This window comes from Anomaloglossus baeobatrachus, chromosome 1, assembly GCF_048569485.1.
Source record: "Anomaloglossus baeobatrachus isolate aAnoBae1 chromosome 1, aAnoBae1.hap1, whole genome shotgun sequence".
In the NCBI taxonomy this organism is placed as follows: Eukaryota; Metazoa; Chordata; class Amphibia; order Anura; family Aromobatidae; genus Anomaloglossus; species Anomaloglossus baeobatrachus.
In genome coordinates this window covers 470,614,682-470,631,877 of record NC_134353.1, presented here as the reverse complement: position 1 = coordinate 470,631,877, position 17,196 = coordinate 470,614,682, and the positions used below count along the sequence as shown (strand labels likewise).

Sequence of the window (17,196 nt, the reverse complement as noted above, 5' to 3'; positions counted from 1 at the left end):
CATTGCAGTGTGTAACAGCTACGTGCTATTGCGAATGAACGGTAAAACGTTGATCGCATGCACGTCGTTCATTCCTCATGAATTGAACGCAGGTTGTTCATCGTACCCGGGGTAGCACACATCGCAGTGTGTGACACCCCGGGAATGATGAACAGATCTTACCTGCGTCCCGCGGCCAGCAATGAGGAAGGAAGGAGGTGGGCGGGATGTTTACGTCACGGTCATCTCCGCTTCTATTGGCCGGCTGCCGCGTGACGTCGATGTGACGCCGAACGTCCCTCCCACTCCAGGAAGTGGACGTTCGCCGCCCACATCGAGGTTGTATGGACGGGTAAGTACGTGTGACGGGGGTTAATTGTTTGTGCGGCACATTCAACAAAATTGAACGTGCCACACATACGATGGGGGCGGTTACGATCGCATACGATATTGTATGCAGAATCGTAACATGTAAAGCAGGCTTTAGATCAATTTATTGTATTTGAATGTACGGTCCATGTCTTTTTTCTAGTTATACCATGTAGTCTAATAGATTTCAGCGCAGTCTCTGGCTGCAATGTTATCTTCTCTCATTGCACCATGTGAGGAAGCAGTGCTCTCAAGGTATTGCATTACCCAATGAGATCCACATTACTATTATTATTATTATTGCATTGCATTTGCTTTGGAAATAGATTGTCACGGCTAAATTGATCTTTTCAGCCCATTTTATGAAAATCCTGACTTTATGTTGTAAATAACCATTTGACCATATATTGAACACATAGGCACAGACTGGTATACAGAAATATGCAGTTATATACACCTACACACATGCAGTCATACACACATACCAATCACCATTTTAACATCTCTTTATGAAAGGTCAAACAGATGCAGAGCCTTAAGAATTAACTTTTAATTCTTTCGTAAACGGCAGCTTTTCTGAACACCTGGATATTTCGGCCACAGACATCTTAGACACACCCGCGGGATGTGCAGCCTGGACGAGGCAAGGAGAGGATGCAGAGAAAGCTCTCGTCCATGTTAGGCACAGTTTCAGGAGTGGCTTTCTCTTCTGATGTCAACTCAGCACTGAAAATAACAGGATATTTTTAATAAACTTTGACAGCCCTGAAGATTCCCTGCTCACGATGGTGGCCATCTTGAAAATTTTCTTTACAATTGAAGTTGACGAAGCATTGGATATATGATAAGAGATATCACTGCTAAATAATCAGCTGCATTAACCCCTTCCCACCAATTTTGATTCCGTTCATCTATTGATAAGTTATACTGTGCTTTACCTTTCTTGTGAAAAGTCCACTACATACTTCCTCCATGTAAGTAAAGGCAGGCTGAAGCCATAGTTCTCCACCATACAGCAGTCGGGGTGGACTCTGGCATAAAGTATTAATCCTTTTTGTGTCAAAAGTCGTTCTAATTTTTGAGTCGCAATATTTCTGTACACCTCTGGCACCTAAAGGGTTTCACTTTTCACAGTGAGGGGGGCCTTATAATGCTTCTTAAAAGTCAAAATATGATTGTGGCCCAACTCAACGTAGTAAGGTGTACAAGTAGTAATCTGTTTTCTCTGCAGCACAAATATACTCTTTGTTTCTATATACATATAGTGCCTTTCAGAGACCCTGCACAAGCAAATGTGGGTAAGCGGAAGCTGCGTTCAGCCTACAGACGGATGTTATGGAGATCTATTAAGAATCCTGTACTTTGGGAGGCTGCTATCCATTTAGAAATAATGAGATCTGTTAATTAGTCCTAATTATGTGCTGGAGGATGGAGAGAGGTAAGCAAGCTGAAAAGCCCCTCCATTCTTTGTGCTTAACTAGGGCCTCGTCTTTTCACATCTGAGATAAGGAATGTTTGAAGTATAAAAATGGTATTTACAAGTGACCACAGATGCAACGACCCCTTGTTCTTGGAGCTGGCTGTTACCTCGCCTCTAGGACTATAGGGGATGGGGGAATCAACAGCACTTCCAAACTGACAAACTAACAGCTAGGTTCACATATTCAGTTTTTAGAGCAAATTACACTGCAATCATTTATAATGCGCTTTACTGGGCTTTTACTCTGATATTCTACTAATATTGGAACAATATGTGCCCTCTAACTTGGGCTTTAGAAAACATGGCACAATCCCAGAGCCAGGTCTCTTCCTTTTCTGACCTTGAGATTTTAAACTTTCTTAAATCTGCAGTTGGAATCTCCCATTTAATCCAATGGGATTTTTTGTATTTAGGGAACAATGGGGTTGGGATGAGTGCTGCAGACCCTGTGTTCCAGCAGTTAGTGGTGATTACAGGGCTCAGACTTCACACAACAAACTTCTAACATGGCTCAGTGGAATTTTAGAAAATTATCACTGAAAAATTAAACTTTCCTTTTGAAAACCTGTCAAAAGGGCAGATCTTTTTCAGAGCGTATTGGTTAAATCATCTTGCCCATTAACGCATAGTGTTTATCTCTAGGACTGATCATTTGTGGTCAAATAATAGCAGGAATCGCTATGTACAAACCCATAACACGGTTAGATGAACTGCTAATTGAAATAACAGCCTTACTATTTTTTAGACGGGGCTTCATGGATTCACTAATAGCTAATAGGATGATAAGCTAAAGATTATTTTAGCTCACAATTCTGATGCTTAGTATGCGTGCAGCTAAAAAGGTGTGCTTCAATAGGTAATCCAGTGCAAAGATCTGCACAAATAATATCTAAGTACAGAAAGTTGCAAAAGGGATATACTGTATGTCGTTGCAAGACAATATATCTAATGTGCTTTTGCATATTTAGAAAATGGACCTTAAACGGAATCGGTCAGCCCAAACTGTCAGTATAAACTAAGGACATAGGTGTAAAAAAGTGATTTTTATAGCGGTTATATCTCCTACAAGGTCGCCAAACAAATGAGATGGCTGTCAGCCAATTGGCCGACTCTCCCATACACACAAGCGGTGCTCTTCTCTCTATCAGAGCCACCACCAGACATGTCATAACAGACATCAGACATCATGTCAGACATGGTGGAGTTTATCTCAGAGAGCGGTCCAAACTCCTTAATTCCCCCAACAATCAGTTGTTCGGGGCCCCCATACACATTAGACAGTTGACCGAACCAGTTGATATCAAGGGGTTCAGCCGACATTAGTCTAATGTGTATAAGCTTAAGTGTTCGAATTGCTGCCTCTGTTCTTCAAAAACGAATCTGTAATCAAACGTGCCAATTATGGTGCTGAATAGCAAAGAGCCTCCATGCTTGTTTTACCCACTAGTTTTGTATGCCCCCCAATGCCCTCACTAGTAGGCAGCACAGGCTTGTCTTGAGAAAGCACCGTCTCTGTAGAGATATCACTAGTGAGGGAGGCAGGGTATTCAGAATCAGTGGGTGGACTGATGCACTATGCCTCTTGGCTACTGAGCACACTAATTAGCATATTGGATTACAGTTTAGTTTCTGCAGAGCAGATGCAGCGATTAGAATACTTAGGGCTGTTTCACGCATCTGGCTTTTCGACGGATTGGCGGATCCAGCGCACTCCAGTACAGTGTAATACAATTAGTACAATGGCAGCGCAGTAACTTCCGGGTCACATGCTCCGGTCACATGACAGCATGTGACCGGAGCTTGTCGCGCTGCCATTGTACTGTATACACTGTATTGGAGTGCGCAGGATCCGCCAATCTGGTGAAAAGACGGATGTGTCAAAATAGCCTAAGGCTACATTCACACATCATCTGACATGTCTGTGTGCTGTCTGTTTGCTGTCTGTTATATTCCTCAGACAGCAAACGGACCCAGAGGGTCTCAGAAGTTTTAAAAACAAATCTGTGTGTCTGGTCTATAAGACTCTTAGCATGTCCTATTCTCAACCAGTTTGTAGATCAGACTTGACGATTAAGGTTTTTGGTGATCTGAATAAAGTGGATGCAACACCAACTTTGTATTTCAGCGTGCCATCCATTTTTCACTGATCCATGGTTAAGGGGCAATGAATAAATGAAAGATAAAACATTCTACCTGTTTGTTGTTAAAACAGATGGAAAAAAAAGGTATATAAATGCTACACGAATGAAAAACATTTCTCACGAATGTAAAAACTGACAGGGATGTATGAATGTAGTCTAAAGGTGCGGTTTGGGGAGGAGGTGGGGGGGGGCTATATCCTCTACAAGGCTATATGCTTAGTCTATTCTGTAAGTCTGGGCTGACAGACTCCCTTTAATTTCTGAAAAATACTCCCATACGCAGTGGCATCCCTGTATTATGCCACAGCCTTATAACAACTGAATCATTTGCTAATTTAAGTGAAGGATGTTTCTCTAAATAGGAAAGCAGCCATGTCACACTTGGCATTGTTAAGCACTTTTGAATATTTTTCTATGTGTGGGAAGATTCCCTATTACGCTAATTATCCAATCACTGTTGTTAACCATTTACCCCCCTTACTGATAAAAGGAGAGTCCAAAAATCTGTTGTGAAAATGAGAAATGGTTAGCAAATATTGGTTCACCCTGCAGATTTTCTTCACGCAGCAACACTGAGAGGTTAATTCTTTCTCAATCCTGAAAGACACAGAGTAGGGTTTTGGAGCAGATGCAAAAGTCAAGCCCTTTTCTGGGGGGCCAGGTGTATGAGCAGCAGAAAAATGGGTATGCCCTGTAAGTGGGGCGTTTTGTAAACATGAGTTTTGAACTCTGCTGTACTCCACTCCTGCCCACCCAGAACACCCTGTCCTCCGTGGAAAAAAAAATATCTATAAAGCAAAATATAACAATGTCTAACACCATCCCACATCGGCCCACTGGCAGTGGAAGGGATGTAAGTCGGTTGAGCTGGGCCTCCCCACTAAATAAATATGTTCATATAAATAAGTAAACAGATAGTCCTTTGCACTGCAAATCTGTAGCCACTCTTATGGAGGGGGGTTTGTCATCCCAACGGTCTCTGGTGTGAGTATCGTCCTGTAACCCCACACATATTTGGTCATTTGAGGGAGGTCATCAGGTACAAGTTTGTTCCTTTATGGATGGTCTCTCCTAGGCGTTGAGTAGACAGACATTGAACACTCACAAGACACAACCTTGTGTTTAGGTAGCTTGGTTCTTCCTGCTCCTCCCCAAAGCCACCTTTTGGTCCTTGGGTGTGGGTGAGGGACAAAGGTCATGAGGCTCAGGGGTGGGACATAGTGTTTAGTGGTAAAAAGTCTTCTTTTCCCATAATCCTCTAAGGAAGGACTGAGGGTGTCAAAGGTCCATTGCGAATCTGCCATAAAAAGAAATGTAACAATAGTTTTTATGAAACAAATAATGATAACTGCTAGAGAGTTCAGTAATGAGCTCCTACCTGTTTGACCAAGATTGGTCTTTTGGGTCTAGGGATGGTCAGTATGGTTGAGTGGAGTCTTTAGGCCTCTTTAGTTGCACTTTCAGCCTTTTCATCCCTATCTGAAAGCCATTCATGGCCTGGATAGCTGTCTGAGCACTGGATGGATTATCAAAACTGACAAATCCTGGAGTGAAAAGGCAGATTTTTGCATTAACGTGGCTGGATGCCGAGGAACAGACTGCAGAAGAGAAAGTACTCAATTAGAACTCACCAAAACACTTGCTCTGATTGGTCGCTCGATCCATGAACACTTTGGATGAAATTATGTTACCAAATGGCAGGAACATTTGTGTCAACTCATTATCCCCAAACTCCTGGGGTAAATGATAGATGAATAGGTTACAGCCCTCTGGCCCTGTGAAGAGAAAAACACACTATATAATGCAGTGGTGGACTACACGCCCATAATACAGCCAACAGTGCCATTTATCATAGGCTATCTGCACACCTATGAAAACAGCTTCATTTCCCCATAATAAGTGTCCATGTCCCGATAATTCTGCCTTACAAAAAAAGCTGAGACACATTACCAGAGTATTGTATTTTTTCTACATATTCCCTGTAGTTTCAGAGGTTATATTTAATCTAATCTTTTAGTGTAAACAGGCTGACAATCACACAATGTACAAGAAGGACACTCATTCATAGGCTGAAATGATCTTTTGTGCAATGCAAAAGATCATAGTCTTTGGTGGTGCACTGTCCTGTGTAAACAGAACTTGTACTGCTGAGAACCAGGCGCCCTATTGTATACTTCATCTGAGTACAATTCTAATACTGGGCAATCACCCCCTTCATGAACTGGTAGGTTAAGAGAGGTTGTTACATCAGTATTTTGCACCTGTGTTACCCTCTTTTATGAGGCTGGAGTCCCACTTAAGTGCGACTCGTGCGAGGATTGCATCGCATTGCCCGGATTGGCCATGGCTCTCCTGACAGGAGCTTGTCAGCTTCACAGAAATAAAGGAAGCCGACATGCCCAGGTCTGAAGAGCCGCCGGCCAGTCCAGGCAGTGCAATGTGAGTCACATACAAGTGTGACTTCAGCCTTAGGGGTGCTTCACACACAGCGAGATCGCTGCTGTGATCGCTGCTGAGTCACGGTTTTTGTGACGCAGCAGTGACCTCATTAGCAATCTCGCTCTGTGTGACACTGAGCAGCGATCTGGCCACTGCTGTGAGATTGCTGCTCGTTACACACAGCCCTGGTTCGTTTTTTTATTGTTGCTCTCCCGCTGTGACGCACAGATCGCTGTGTGTGACAGAGAGAGAGCGACGAAATGAAGCGAGCAGGGAGCAGGAGCCGGCATCTGCGGTAAACTGTAACCAGGGTAAACATCGGGTAACCAAGGTGGTTACCCGATATTTACCTTCGTTACCAGCCTACGCCGCTCTCACGCTGCCTGTGCTGCCGGCTCCTGCTCTCCGCACATGTAGCTGCAGTACACATCGGGTTAATTAACCCGATGTGTACTGTAGCTAGGAGAGCAGGGAGCCAGCGCTAAGCAGTGTGCGCGGCTCCCTGCTCTCTGCACATGTAGCGACGTTATGATCGCTGCTGCGTTGCTGTGTTTGACAGCTAAGCAGCGATAGTAACAGCGACTTACAAGGTCGCTGCTACGTCACAGAAAATGGTGACGTAACAGCGACCTCGTTGTCGCTGTCGCTATGTGTGAACCCAGCATTACTGCTGTATCCTCTTTGTGCATTTATTTCTGTGACCTTGGATGGTAAATACCATTGCCTTTTTGCGGTGTTAATAATCTAATTTGTGAGGAATTTTTGAAGTTCCTTTTTTTTTTTTGGCTATGCTTTTTATTTTGTGAGAACCATCGCAGCCTATGCATACTAAGTAGTGATGGGCGGACCTGTACTGTAAAGGTAAGGATCCGCAAGTTTCAAAGTTGCACATGTGCCGGACCCGAGATTTAGGGTGTTTGATCCGGATCTGGCACTCGAGAAATTAAAAAAAATAAATAAAGGAAAAATAAAGAAAATAAGAATGAAGCGAGCACTTCAAAGCTCCGTCGTGGCTGTTTGCTGCTCCTGCGGCGTCCCTGGGCCGCTCATCATTGCTCATCCATACGTACTGCTTTCCCTGCCCACCGGCCGACCTGGACTCTGTGATTGGTTGCAGTCAGACGCGCCCCCAGCCTTTGTGACAGTGTCTGCCTGCAACCAGTCATCACTTGCAGCTTATTCATTCTCTCCCTGGAGCTCACAGCGGGCAGTCATGCTCTAAGGCCACTCGCTGTGACAGATGTAGCAGAGCTGGAATGGCTATGGGACCTCGTGTGGATTACGTCAGACCTGCACGGGTGTTTAAAGGGTTAATAAGGTGGTGAAATAGGGTATTTTTTGTATTTTATTCCAAATAAAGGATTTTTCAGTGCTGTGTGTATTTACTTTTACTTACACATTAGTGATGGTTGGGTCTCAGACACCTGCCATCACTAATCTAGGGCTTAGTAGCAACTGTGGGCTGTTACTAACAGCTTATTACCCCAATTGCAACTGTACCAGGATAACGGGAAGAGCCTGGTAAAGCGCCAGGCTTGTCACATCTAATGGATGCAACAATCCTGGGCGGCTGCAGGTTGCTATTTTTAGGCTGGGGGGGCGGCCAATAACTATGGCCCTCTCCAGTCTGAGAATACTAGCCCCCAGCTGTCAGGCTTTATCTTGGTTGGGTAACAAAATTGTAGGGAACCGCGCATTGTTTTTTTTAAATTATTTAAATAATAAAAAGAAAAAAAAGCTGCATGTGGTTCCTCTTATTTTGATACACAGCCAAGATAAGCACAGGGCTGGGGATGCAGCCTGTGGCCGTGGGCGTTATATGTGCTGGGTATCATAATATGGGGGGGACCCTACGCCTATTTTTTTTTTTTATCTATTTATTTTACTGTACGGGTAGAGTCACACTGACGTGTGACTCACAAGAGTGCAATGTGAAAAAATCTGGCATTGCACACTCGACCCCATGTAAGACAATGCTGCAGCTCACATCTACGAGTTTTTCCCTAGCCCTAATCGAACTGTGGGGGGGTGTATGTGTGGGAATCGCAGAATGCTGCGATTGTCTGCGAGTCTCCTATCACTCGCACACTTACAAGTCTATGGGTACGAGAGAAACAATCGGACTGCACTCGGATGCTATCCAAGTGCAGTGCGATAAGTGCACAGGCTGACAATGGAGGAGATGGGGGTGATTAATCTCTCCCTCTCCTCTGCAGCTGTCATCTGATCACACGATCGGGTCAGTCACATGACACTCGACTCACGCTCGCAGCAGAGCCTAAGCCGAAGGTCATTAGCATCTCGCATCGGATGCCATACGCCAGTGTGACCCTGGCCTACGATATAGATGCACATAGCGCCTATGAATGGAAGCAGTCAGCTGACACGCTGACACTCAGTGTGGGGGCACGGCTGACTGTAACCAATCACAGACACCGATGCGCTGGGAAAGCAGTGCATATTCAATGAATCTGTTCCGGAAGTGAATAAGCGACCTGAGAGCAGTGTACAGCCTTGACAGAGCTTGGGTAAGTAGATCATGTGCACTCCTTTCTTCCTATCAACATTTTTAATCTCCAGTTTGTGATCCCCATATACTTATACGGGGATCGGATTCCGGATCAGAACCGGTTTTGACGAACAAAAAAAATATAACAGGGACCCGTCGGTCCCTGTTATCTGCAAATTCGCCCATCTCTAATACTAAGCGATCCAGTATAGATCACTCACTGTAAATCATTTACTGCAGTTTGCCTGTGTAAACAGAGTACAAAACGAGTAAAAGGCCACTGATCAGTAGTGCTGCATGTCGGTCTCTTACTCCTGAACGCCCATCATGAAGACTGGCAAACAAAATGGCAGTTAAAAAAAAATAAATAAATAAATAAATAAATAAAAAAAAAAAATCGGACCCCAAGTATCTAGTAGAAAAAACGTGTTTGTTGCCCAAATTAAGCAATCATAGTGCAGCATTCTTCCAAAGTGACAAGTCCAGTTTTATTTTTTTGACAGTCAGCCTTAATAAAAGGCCCAGGGTTTATACAGTGTGGTTCACAATAAGTATGCAGCTAAATAAATGTCATTTATCACATACTAACACAACAAAAAAATGTTTAGTTGCATCTTATTACTTTATTTATTACATTGCTTGTTTATACTTTTATATTTATTTAACACTGTTTAATCTTGTAAGTACACGAAATGCCTTCCATCAACTTGCCAGCATTCCATATAACCACACTTTTGGGCCGCCCTGTATACAAAAGCTGAAACCTGCCCTAATCTTAAGGTACCGTCACACTAAGCAACATCGCTAGCAACATCGCTGCTGAGGCACGACTTGCTAGCGATGTTGCTGTGTGTGACATCCAGCAACAACCTGGCCCCTGCTGTGAGGTCGCTGGTTGTTGCTGAATGTCCTGGACCATTTTTTAGTTGTTTCTCTCCCGCTGTGAAGCACAGATCGCTGTGTGTGACAGCGAGAAAGCAACAACTGAATGTGCCGTGAGCAGGGAGCCGGCTTCTGCGGACGCTGGTAACCACGGTAAACATTGGGTAACCAAGAAGCCCTTCCCTTGGTTACCCGATATTTACCTTCGTTACCAGCGTCCGCCGCTCTCAGCTGTCAGTGCCCGCTCCCGGCACACGTAGCTGGAGTACACATCGGGTAATTAACCCGATGTGTACTGTGGCTAGGAGTGCAGGGAACAGGAAGCCGGCACTGGCAGTGTGAGAGCGGCGGACACTGGTAACGAAGGTAAATATTGGGTAACCAAGGAAAGGGCTTCTTGGTTTCTCGATGTTTACCGTGGTTACCAGCGTTCGCAGAAGTCGGCTCGCTGCTGCCTACCGATATTTACCTTAGTTACCAAGCGCAGCATGCTTCCACGTGTAGCGACACTCCAGCGATCCCTGCCAGGTCAGGTTGCTGGTGGGATCGCTGGAGCGTCGCTTAGTGTGACATCTCACCAGCGACCTCCTAGCAACTTACCAGCGATCCCTATCAGGTTGTATCATTGTTGGGATCGCTGGTAAGTTGTTTAGTGTGACTGGGCCTTTATGCAAACACCACATATGAAATGTCGATAAACTTAAAAAAAGCACGTTTTCGGCTGGACACTTTCAGAAAGGATTCCATCCATTCCCAGCAAGCAGAAACGTCTATATGGTATGGAAATGAAACACAAAGTAAATAAAAAATACCAACCTTTTAAAGGGTAACTAAACCTTTAATAAAAAGTTTTAAAATGTTATAGGTACATTTTAGTAGGTTGTAAGGGTTTGGGCCCTGAGATCCCTGCCAATTGCTTAGACGGATAAAGGCATAAGGGTAAGGCTAGTTTCACACATCCGGCTTTTTGCCGGATTGGCGGATCCACCGCACTCCAGTACAGTGTATACAGTACAATCGCAGCGCAACAAGCTCCGGTCACATGCTCCGGTCACATGACAGCATGTGACCCGGAAGTTGCCGCGCTACCATTGTACTGTATACACTGTACTGGAGTGCACCGGATCCGCCAATCCGGCAAAAAGCAGGATGTGTGAAACGGCCCTAAGCAGTGTACAGACCCCTAGACTTTTTACTGAGCCTGTACACTGCTTTTTTGCACTCAAGGATCAGTGTAGTTCTTCAGCTCCTTCCTTTGAGTGGTCCTTTTTTAATTATTCTTTCCCCTCCATTGTTCTGGCCATCAATCATTTATTCATTCCTATTCCAGTGACTTATTTGTGGCTTACCCCACGCCCCAGAGAAAGGTTTTCAATCCCCTTCTCTAATTGAGTTCAGGGATTTAGTTGTGGTCCAACGAGTGGTGCATATGGATGCATAAGCCTTTATGGCTCATGGATGGCAACTGCACCTTTTTAATTGCTTCTGTTGAGCTAATAAAAATGTATAGCTGGGCATAAATACATAAATGCCCATTTGGCGTGGTGCATGAGTTAGTAACTAAGGAGGCAGAGAATGTAATACTTGCCAGACATCTGTGGTGCCTCCTTTCTCAGAGGAATTGGACAGGTTAAAAATCCAACCCTGTATTGAAATCAGTGGGATCCACTAACAATGCCTGCCAGCTTGTGCAGCTGCACATTCTGGTGTAGAGCAAACATGCTCACAGAAATTGCTGATAATTATTTCTATGGAGGCGCATTTATCGTTATAGAAATGAGCCTCTGTAGAGTTCACGTACAGTATATTTAGATTTATCACATTTCACCACGGATGTGTGTTAATCATCTTTTATACAGCCAAGCTATTTAGGTTTGCTATGGGTTATCCAATTCTCGATTCTACTCCCTGATTAGTAAAGAGGAGGGGATCACTAGCTAAATTCATGTCATGGAGAGGATTCTCATTCTTTGTGACCCAAAGAGGGAGCAGTAAACAAATTGGTGGCAAAGGCAGGGACCTGTCATCATCACCCTGACTTCTGATCCCAGAAAGGTTTCACTTGATCGATTTCTATATTCTTCACATATTAGTCATACACATCACAGTTCACTGCATTTTAGACATAATCAGATCAGGATGCAAAATAAACTGCAGATTTCTGGGTACTTTTGCTTTGTCTCAGCATTCAAGAGCTGACAAACTAGGCCAGTCCACAAAAGGCATTTAAAGAGGTAATCCAAAAGTATCTTCTGACATATTTGTTATTCTTGTGCTTTATAGCGCCATCATGTTTCACCGCACGTTACAGTCATTACCATCACTGTCCCCATTGGGGCTCACAATCTTAATTCCCTATCAGTATGTTTTTGGAGTGTGGGAGGACACCCCACACAAACACAGGGAGAATATCAGAATTCCTTGCAGATGATATGTCACTGATATAACATTCTGCGTAACCTGGGATCTAGTAGTTTCAGCAAATTTAAAAACTATATTTTTATAAGCTTTCATCATTTTGGGAAGCCCATTCAATGAGAGGACATAAAGGAAGACTTTCTCAAACAATTTCATAAAAAAATTGCAAATTCTATAATATTGCAGAAAATTTGCCTTCATCTATGGTCAACAGAGACCATTTGGATAGGACCAGTGTCACGGCTGGCAAACAGGTTGACACAATATCAAGGTAGGAAAGTTTTCCTATAGCTGCCACTAGTGAGTACTCATTACTTAGAGATGTATACAGCTCATATTGAGTTATAATGTAGTGTCATAAAAGGAGTGGGACGCATACTGCAAAAGTCCGGATACGCGCGGTTTCAAAGATGTCCAAGTGCCAGACCGGGGCCCGTGATTCCGGGTGTTTGATCCGGATCCGGTACTCGAAAAATTAAAAAAAATGAAGGAAAAATAAAGAAAATAAGAATTAAGCGAGCGCTTCATACTTACCGAGGCAACTCTAAACTGCTCTCGCGGACTCTCCTTCTACCTACCCCGTTCATCATTGCTCATCCATATGCACTGCTTTCCCCGCCAACCAGCCGTCCCGGCATCAGTGATTAGTTGCAGTCAGACTCACCCCCAGCCTGTGTGACAACATCTGCCTCCAACCAATCACAGGCGCCAGTCAGTATCATGGTATAAAAATAAAACAATTGGCGTAGGTGCTCCCCATATTATGATACCCAGCACAGATAAAGCCCACAGCTACACACTGCAGCCACAAGCCCTGTGCTTATCTAGGCTGTGTTACAAAATAAGAGGAACCGAATGTGGCTTTTTTTTTACTATATAAATAAATAATTTAAAAAAAAAAAAGCATGCGATACCCCCTAATTTTGATACCTAGCCATCATAAAGCCCAACAGCCAGAGGCCAGTATTCTCAGACTGGGAAGGCCTATGGTTATTAGGCCCCCATCCTAAAAATAGCAACCTGCAGCTGCCCGAGATTGTCACATCCATTAGATGCGACAAGCTCGGCGCTTTACCTAGCTCTTCCCAATTGCCGATTGGTAGTGAGGTTTTAATAACAGCACACAACTGTCATCAAGCCCAAAATTAGTGATGGGAAGGGGTCTATGAGACCTCCTAATCACTAATCCTATCAGTAAAAAGAAATACACAAATACCGATAAAAATCCTTAAAAAACACCCCTGCAGGTCAAATGTAATCCACACGAGGTCCCACAACAGTCCTGGCTCTGCTACATCTGAGCCTGGAGAGACCGAAAACATGTCCGATCTCTCCAGGAAACACTGACAAGAAGGACCCAACTGGCAGCAGTGAAGCCAGTTCACCGGAGGACATATCCGGTATGACCTCTGATGACTTGAAGTACTCTGACTTAAAGTACAGAACCTTGCCCCTCCAGCCCTTTAACACTGACAGTGCTGGTCAGGGAGTGCAGCCCGCACCCTCCTGCTGGCACTGTCACTGTAAAGTGCGTCACATCTATTCATGAACCAGGAGGCTCAGGATGAGCAGATCTCTGCGCCTGGTTACGGGAGGCTCAGGATGAACAGATCTGCTCATCCTGAGCCACCTGGTTCATGAATCAGGAAACATCGCGGGTGCAGAGATCTGCTCACCCTCATCTACGGGGTCTTACACCCAGACCCCCGCTTTTATTATAAACAACTCCATGCACACGTAGACTTAGAAAATGAAAGTTTATTCCATCTGAAAAACATTGGGCTGCATTTTGAACACGACCCCCTATCATGTGACAAATTATGTCATACCTGGAAGGAGGCCATACATTCTAGCATCTACCTCTATTTTTAGTGCCCGATCTAGATGCACACAGCGCTGGAAGTGAATGTGTGACCTGGAAGCAGCTTGCTGCCATGACACGGAGCTTCTGGTCCTCATAGACTTATATGGTTACCGGATTCCGGACCAGAACCAAATTTGAAAAAAAAAATTTAGCAGGGACCCGACACTGCTCATCTCTAGTTATGAGCTATATAGATCACTGGTTCTGAACTAACCAATCAATTAACCACAAAATGAAAGGCCAGAAAAGAGACTAAAATCATGTCAAGCAGCCAGTACATGGAATTGCACCACAACGATTAGGGCACAGGAGTATATGGCTAAAAGTGTATAAGTTCAATACACAGGTAATGAATCTGCATTTAGAAAATACATACCGTAATCTATTGTAGCAAAATCCAAAGCAAGTGCTAGTGAAGCAGAGCAATAAACGTGTCTCAAAGTGGCCACAGATATTAACATTAATAATAGTTACCTTGGTTGTGGTGTGAGGCCAAGTCCCCAACGCGCGTTTTGGTGCCTTGATTTCTACTGAGGCAGTGGCATCACAGAGATGGCCTGCAACCAGATGGTCTTACTGAAACACTGAATTTCGCTCCTTTCCTTTGATTATCTTTGGCATCAATTTAGCCATAACATTTCCAATTGTGTAATATGTTTTCTTGATTCTAATTTATTCCATTTTTATTCAAGTCAACATACACTTGCGACCAATGTCCAGTGGTGGCAAACTATTTTCCCTATCTTCTCTATGCTCATGTGGCGGTCAACTACCTTTCCTTTGTGTCAACAGAATGACAACTAAGGATCTGATGATGAGACTGGCTGATGACTGGACTGCTTCTAATCATTTTCTCTCTTCTGTTATTTGTTGAGTACTCCATGCCTTTCATTCTAACCTTGTTCCACATACTCACATTAATACTCACATGCTCCATAATGGTATTAATTTTTGACCAATAGTGTGTGTGCATATATATTATATAAATATTTTTTTCCCTGTAAGCCTTTTTCAGATCTCCAGATATATGCTATTGGTTATATATTAACATGTTAATCATTATTATGAATGTCATTCATTGGTAATTTCATACATTATATAAGTGTGTAACATATAAATATAGTATATCAATATGTAATATAAATTTCCTTTCATCTTCATATATTGTTATTCTATTAGTCTACCTTATTCTAATAAATATACAATATAATGGGTCTGATTTGTCCCTCTTCTTCCTTTGCTGATATATTTGTACACATCAGTTGTATTTGTTGCTATGTGATTATATGTACCTGTCGTCAGTTGCTCCCTTAATTCATACAGCAGTGCAGATCTTGCCCTCCTGTGTGCTGCTCTCTCACCGCGTCATTCCTGGCTCCCAATAATATAACTCCAGGGTGTGTGGCTTTGGATCTCAGGACTGAGATGCCGCATGGTGCACTTTTGGACCGCCTTGCTTGAATATGCGGAAACGTATGCATCTACCAATGGCAGCATTTGTGTCCCCACTGGCCTGCTACATAAATATAACAACCATGCTCATTGGTTCAAACGCCACATTTAAGGACACATGGTATAGTCTGATGCCACTCCCCCAGAAGGCGGCACAGCACCAAATCGCACGTTGGGGACTTGGCATCACACCACAACCAAGGTAGTTATTATTAGTGTTAATATCTGTGGCTGCTTTGAAATACTTACATGTTTTATTGTTCTGCTTCACTAGCACTTTCTTTGGTCTTTGTTATAATAGCTTATGTATTTTCTAGATAATAGATGCATTATCTATGTATTGAACTTATACACTTTTAGTAACAGGATATATGGTTAACATGTACTTACGGTTCCCGTTTCTGGGGATTTGCGTGTCTCCTTATCCTTTGCTGTGGTCTGGCTATGCTATATCTTGGTCCCAGGTCTGTGTGGCGCTGGAGACTATGTTCTGATTCCATGCTACTGAGCATGTGCGAGCGCTGGAGACTAACTCCTAACTTGGAGCCACTGCACATGTGCGGGTGACATCATCGCTGACACGAGGTCACATGTCTCTGACACATTCTAAGCCGATTGGCCGCTGGTCATGTGCTTATGACGCTTTGCTCTGTGATAGGCCAGCGGGACGTCATTGCTGACGATTCTCGCAGTGGATTGGCTGGTGTCCTCCATCTTGGATGAGGCACAGAGTCTATAAAAGACCCGGACGCACGCTGCTCGGCGCTCAGTCCTCTTGGTTCCTGCATCGGAGTAGACGCTCTGTGCATGTCCCTTGCGGCACCTATTGTCTTTCTAGGTGAGCGTTATCGGTAGGGTAACACTCTTGTACCTTGCAGCTTATGCTGTGGTCCGTATCCTCGCACCTTAGTGGAGCGGACATAGGCAGGTGCTTGCTGCACATGGTCTGACTGGGCCTTGTGGTTCTACTCTGAGGTGAGCGCTATTGGTAGGGTAGCACTCCTGTACCTTTCAGCCGTACTGTTGTCCGTGTCCTCGCACCTTAGTGGAGCGGACATAGGTAGGTCAGGTGGTCGTTGCCTTCTAGGGTAACGCTCCACTACGCTGCCTCCTACAGCAGTCCGTATCCTCGCACACTAGGGGAGCGGTCATAGGCAGGAGTTTCAAGCTTGCAGCATTGCTGCTGTCCGTGTCCTTGCACCACAGGTAGGTGCCATATTGCACACACTATACTTAGGCGGGCTTTGCACACTACGACATCGCAGGTGCGATGTCGGTGGGGTCAAATTGAAAATGACGCATTTCCGGCATCGCATGCGACATCGTAGTGTGTAAAGGCTCGATGATACGATTAACGAGCGCAAAAGCGTCGTAATCGTATCATCGGTGCAGCGTCGGCGTAATCCATGATTACGCTGACGCGACAGTCCGATGTTGTTTCTCGCTCCTGCGGCAGCACACATCGCTGTGTGTGAAGCCGCAGGAGCGAGGAACATCTCCTACCGGCGTCACTGCGGCTTCCGTAGGATATGCGGAAGGAAGGAGATGGGCGGGATGTTTACATCCCACTCATCTCTGCCCCTCCGCTCCGATTGGCCGCCTGGCGTGTGACGTCGCTATGACGCCGCACGACCCGCCCCCTTAACAAGGAGGTGGGTCGCCG

At 44.4% G+C, this 17,196-nt stretch overlaps 1 protein-coding gene across 2 annotated transcripts in view; it reads right to left on the bottom strand.

The window, feature by feature from the left end:
• Positions 1 to 882: 882 nt before the first annotated feature.
• Positions 883 to 17,196, bottom strand: part of CELF5 (CUGBP Elav-like family member 5) — a 283,992-nt gene continuing 267,678 nt past the window's right edge. For both annotated transcript variants that reach the window (XM_075314707.1, XM_075314717.1), the window contains exons 11-13: positions 5,601 to 5,744; positions 5,348 to 5,513; positions 883 to 5,266 (exon numbers count right to left, since the gene is read on the bottom strand). In XM_075314707.1, coding sequence (XP_075170822.1) covers positions 5,386 to 5,513; positions 5,601 to 5,744 — 272 coding nt within the window. In that variant the 3' untranslated portion in view covers positions 883 to 5,266; positions 5,348 to 5,385. The remainder of the gene's footprint in view (positions 5,267 to 5,347; positions 5,514 to 5,600; positions 5,745 to 17,196) is intronic.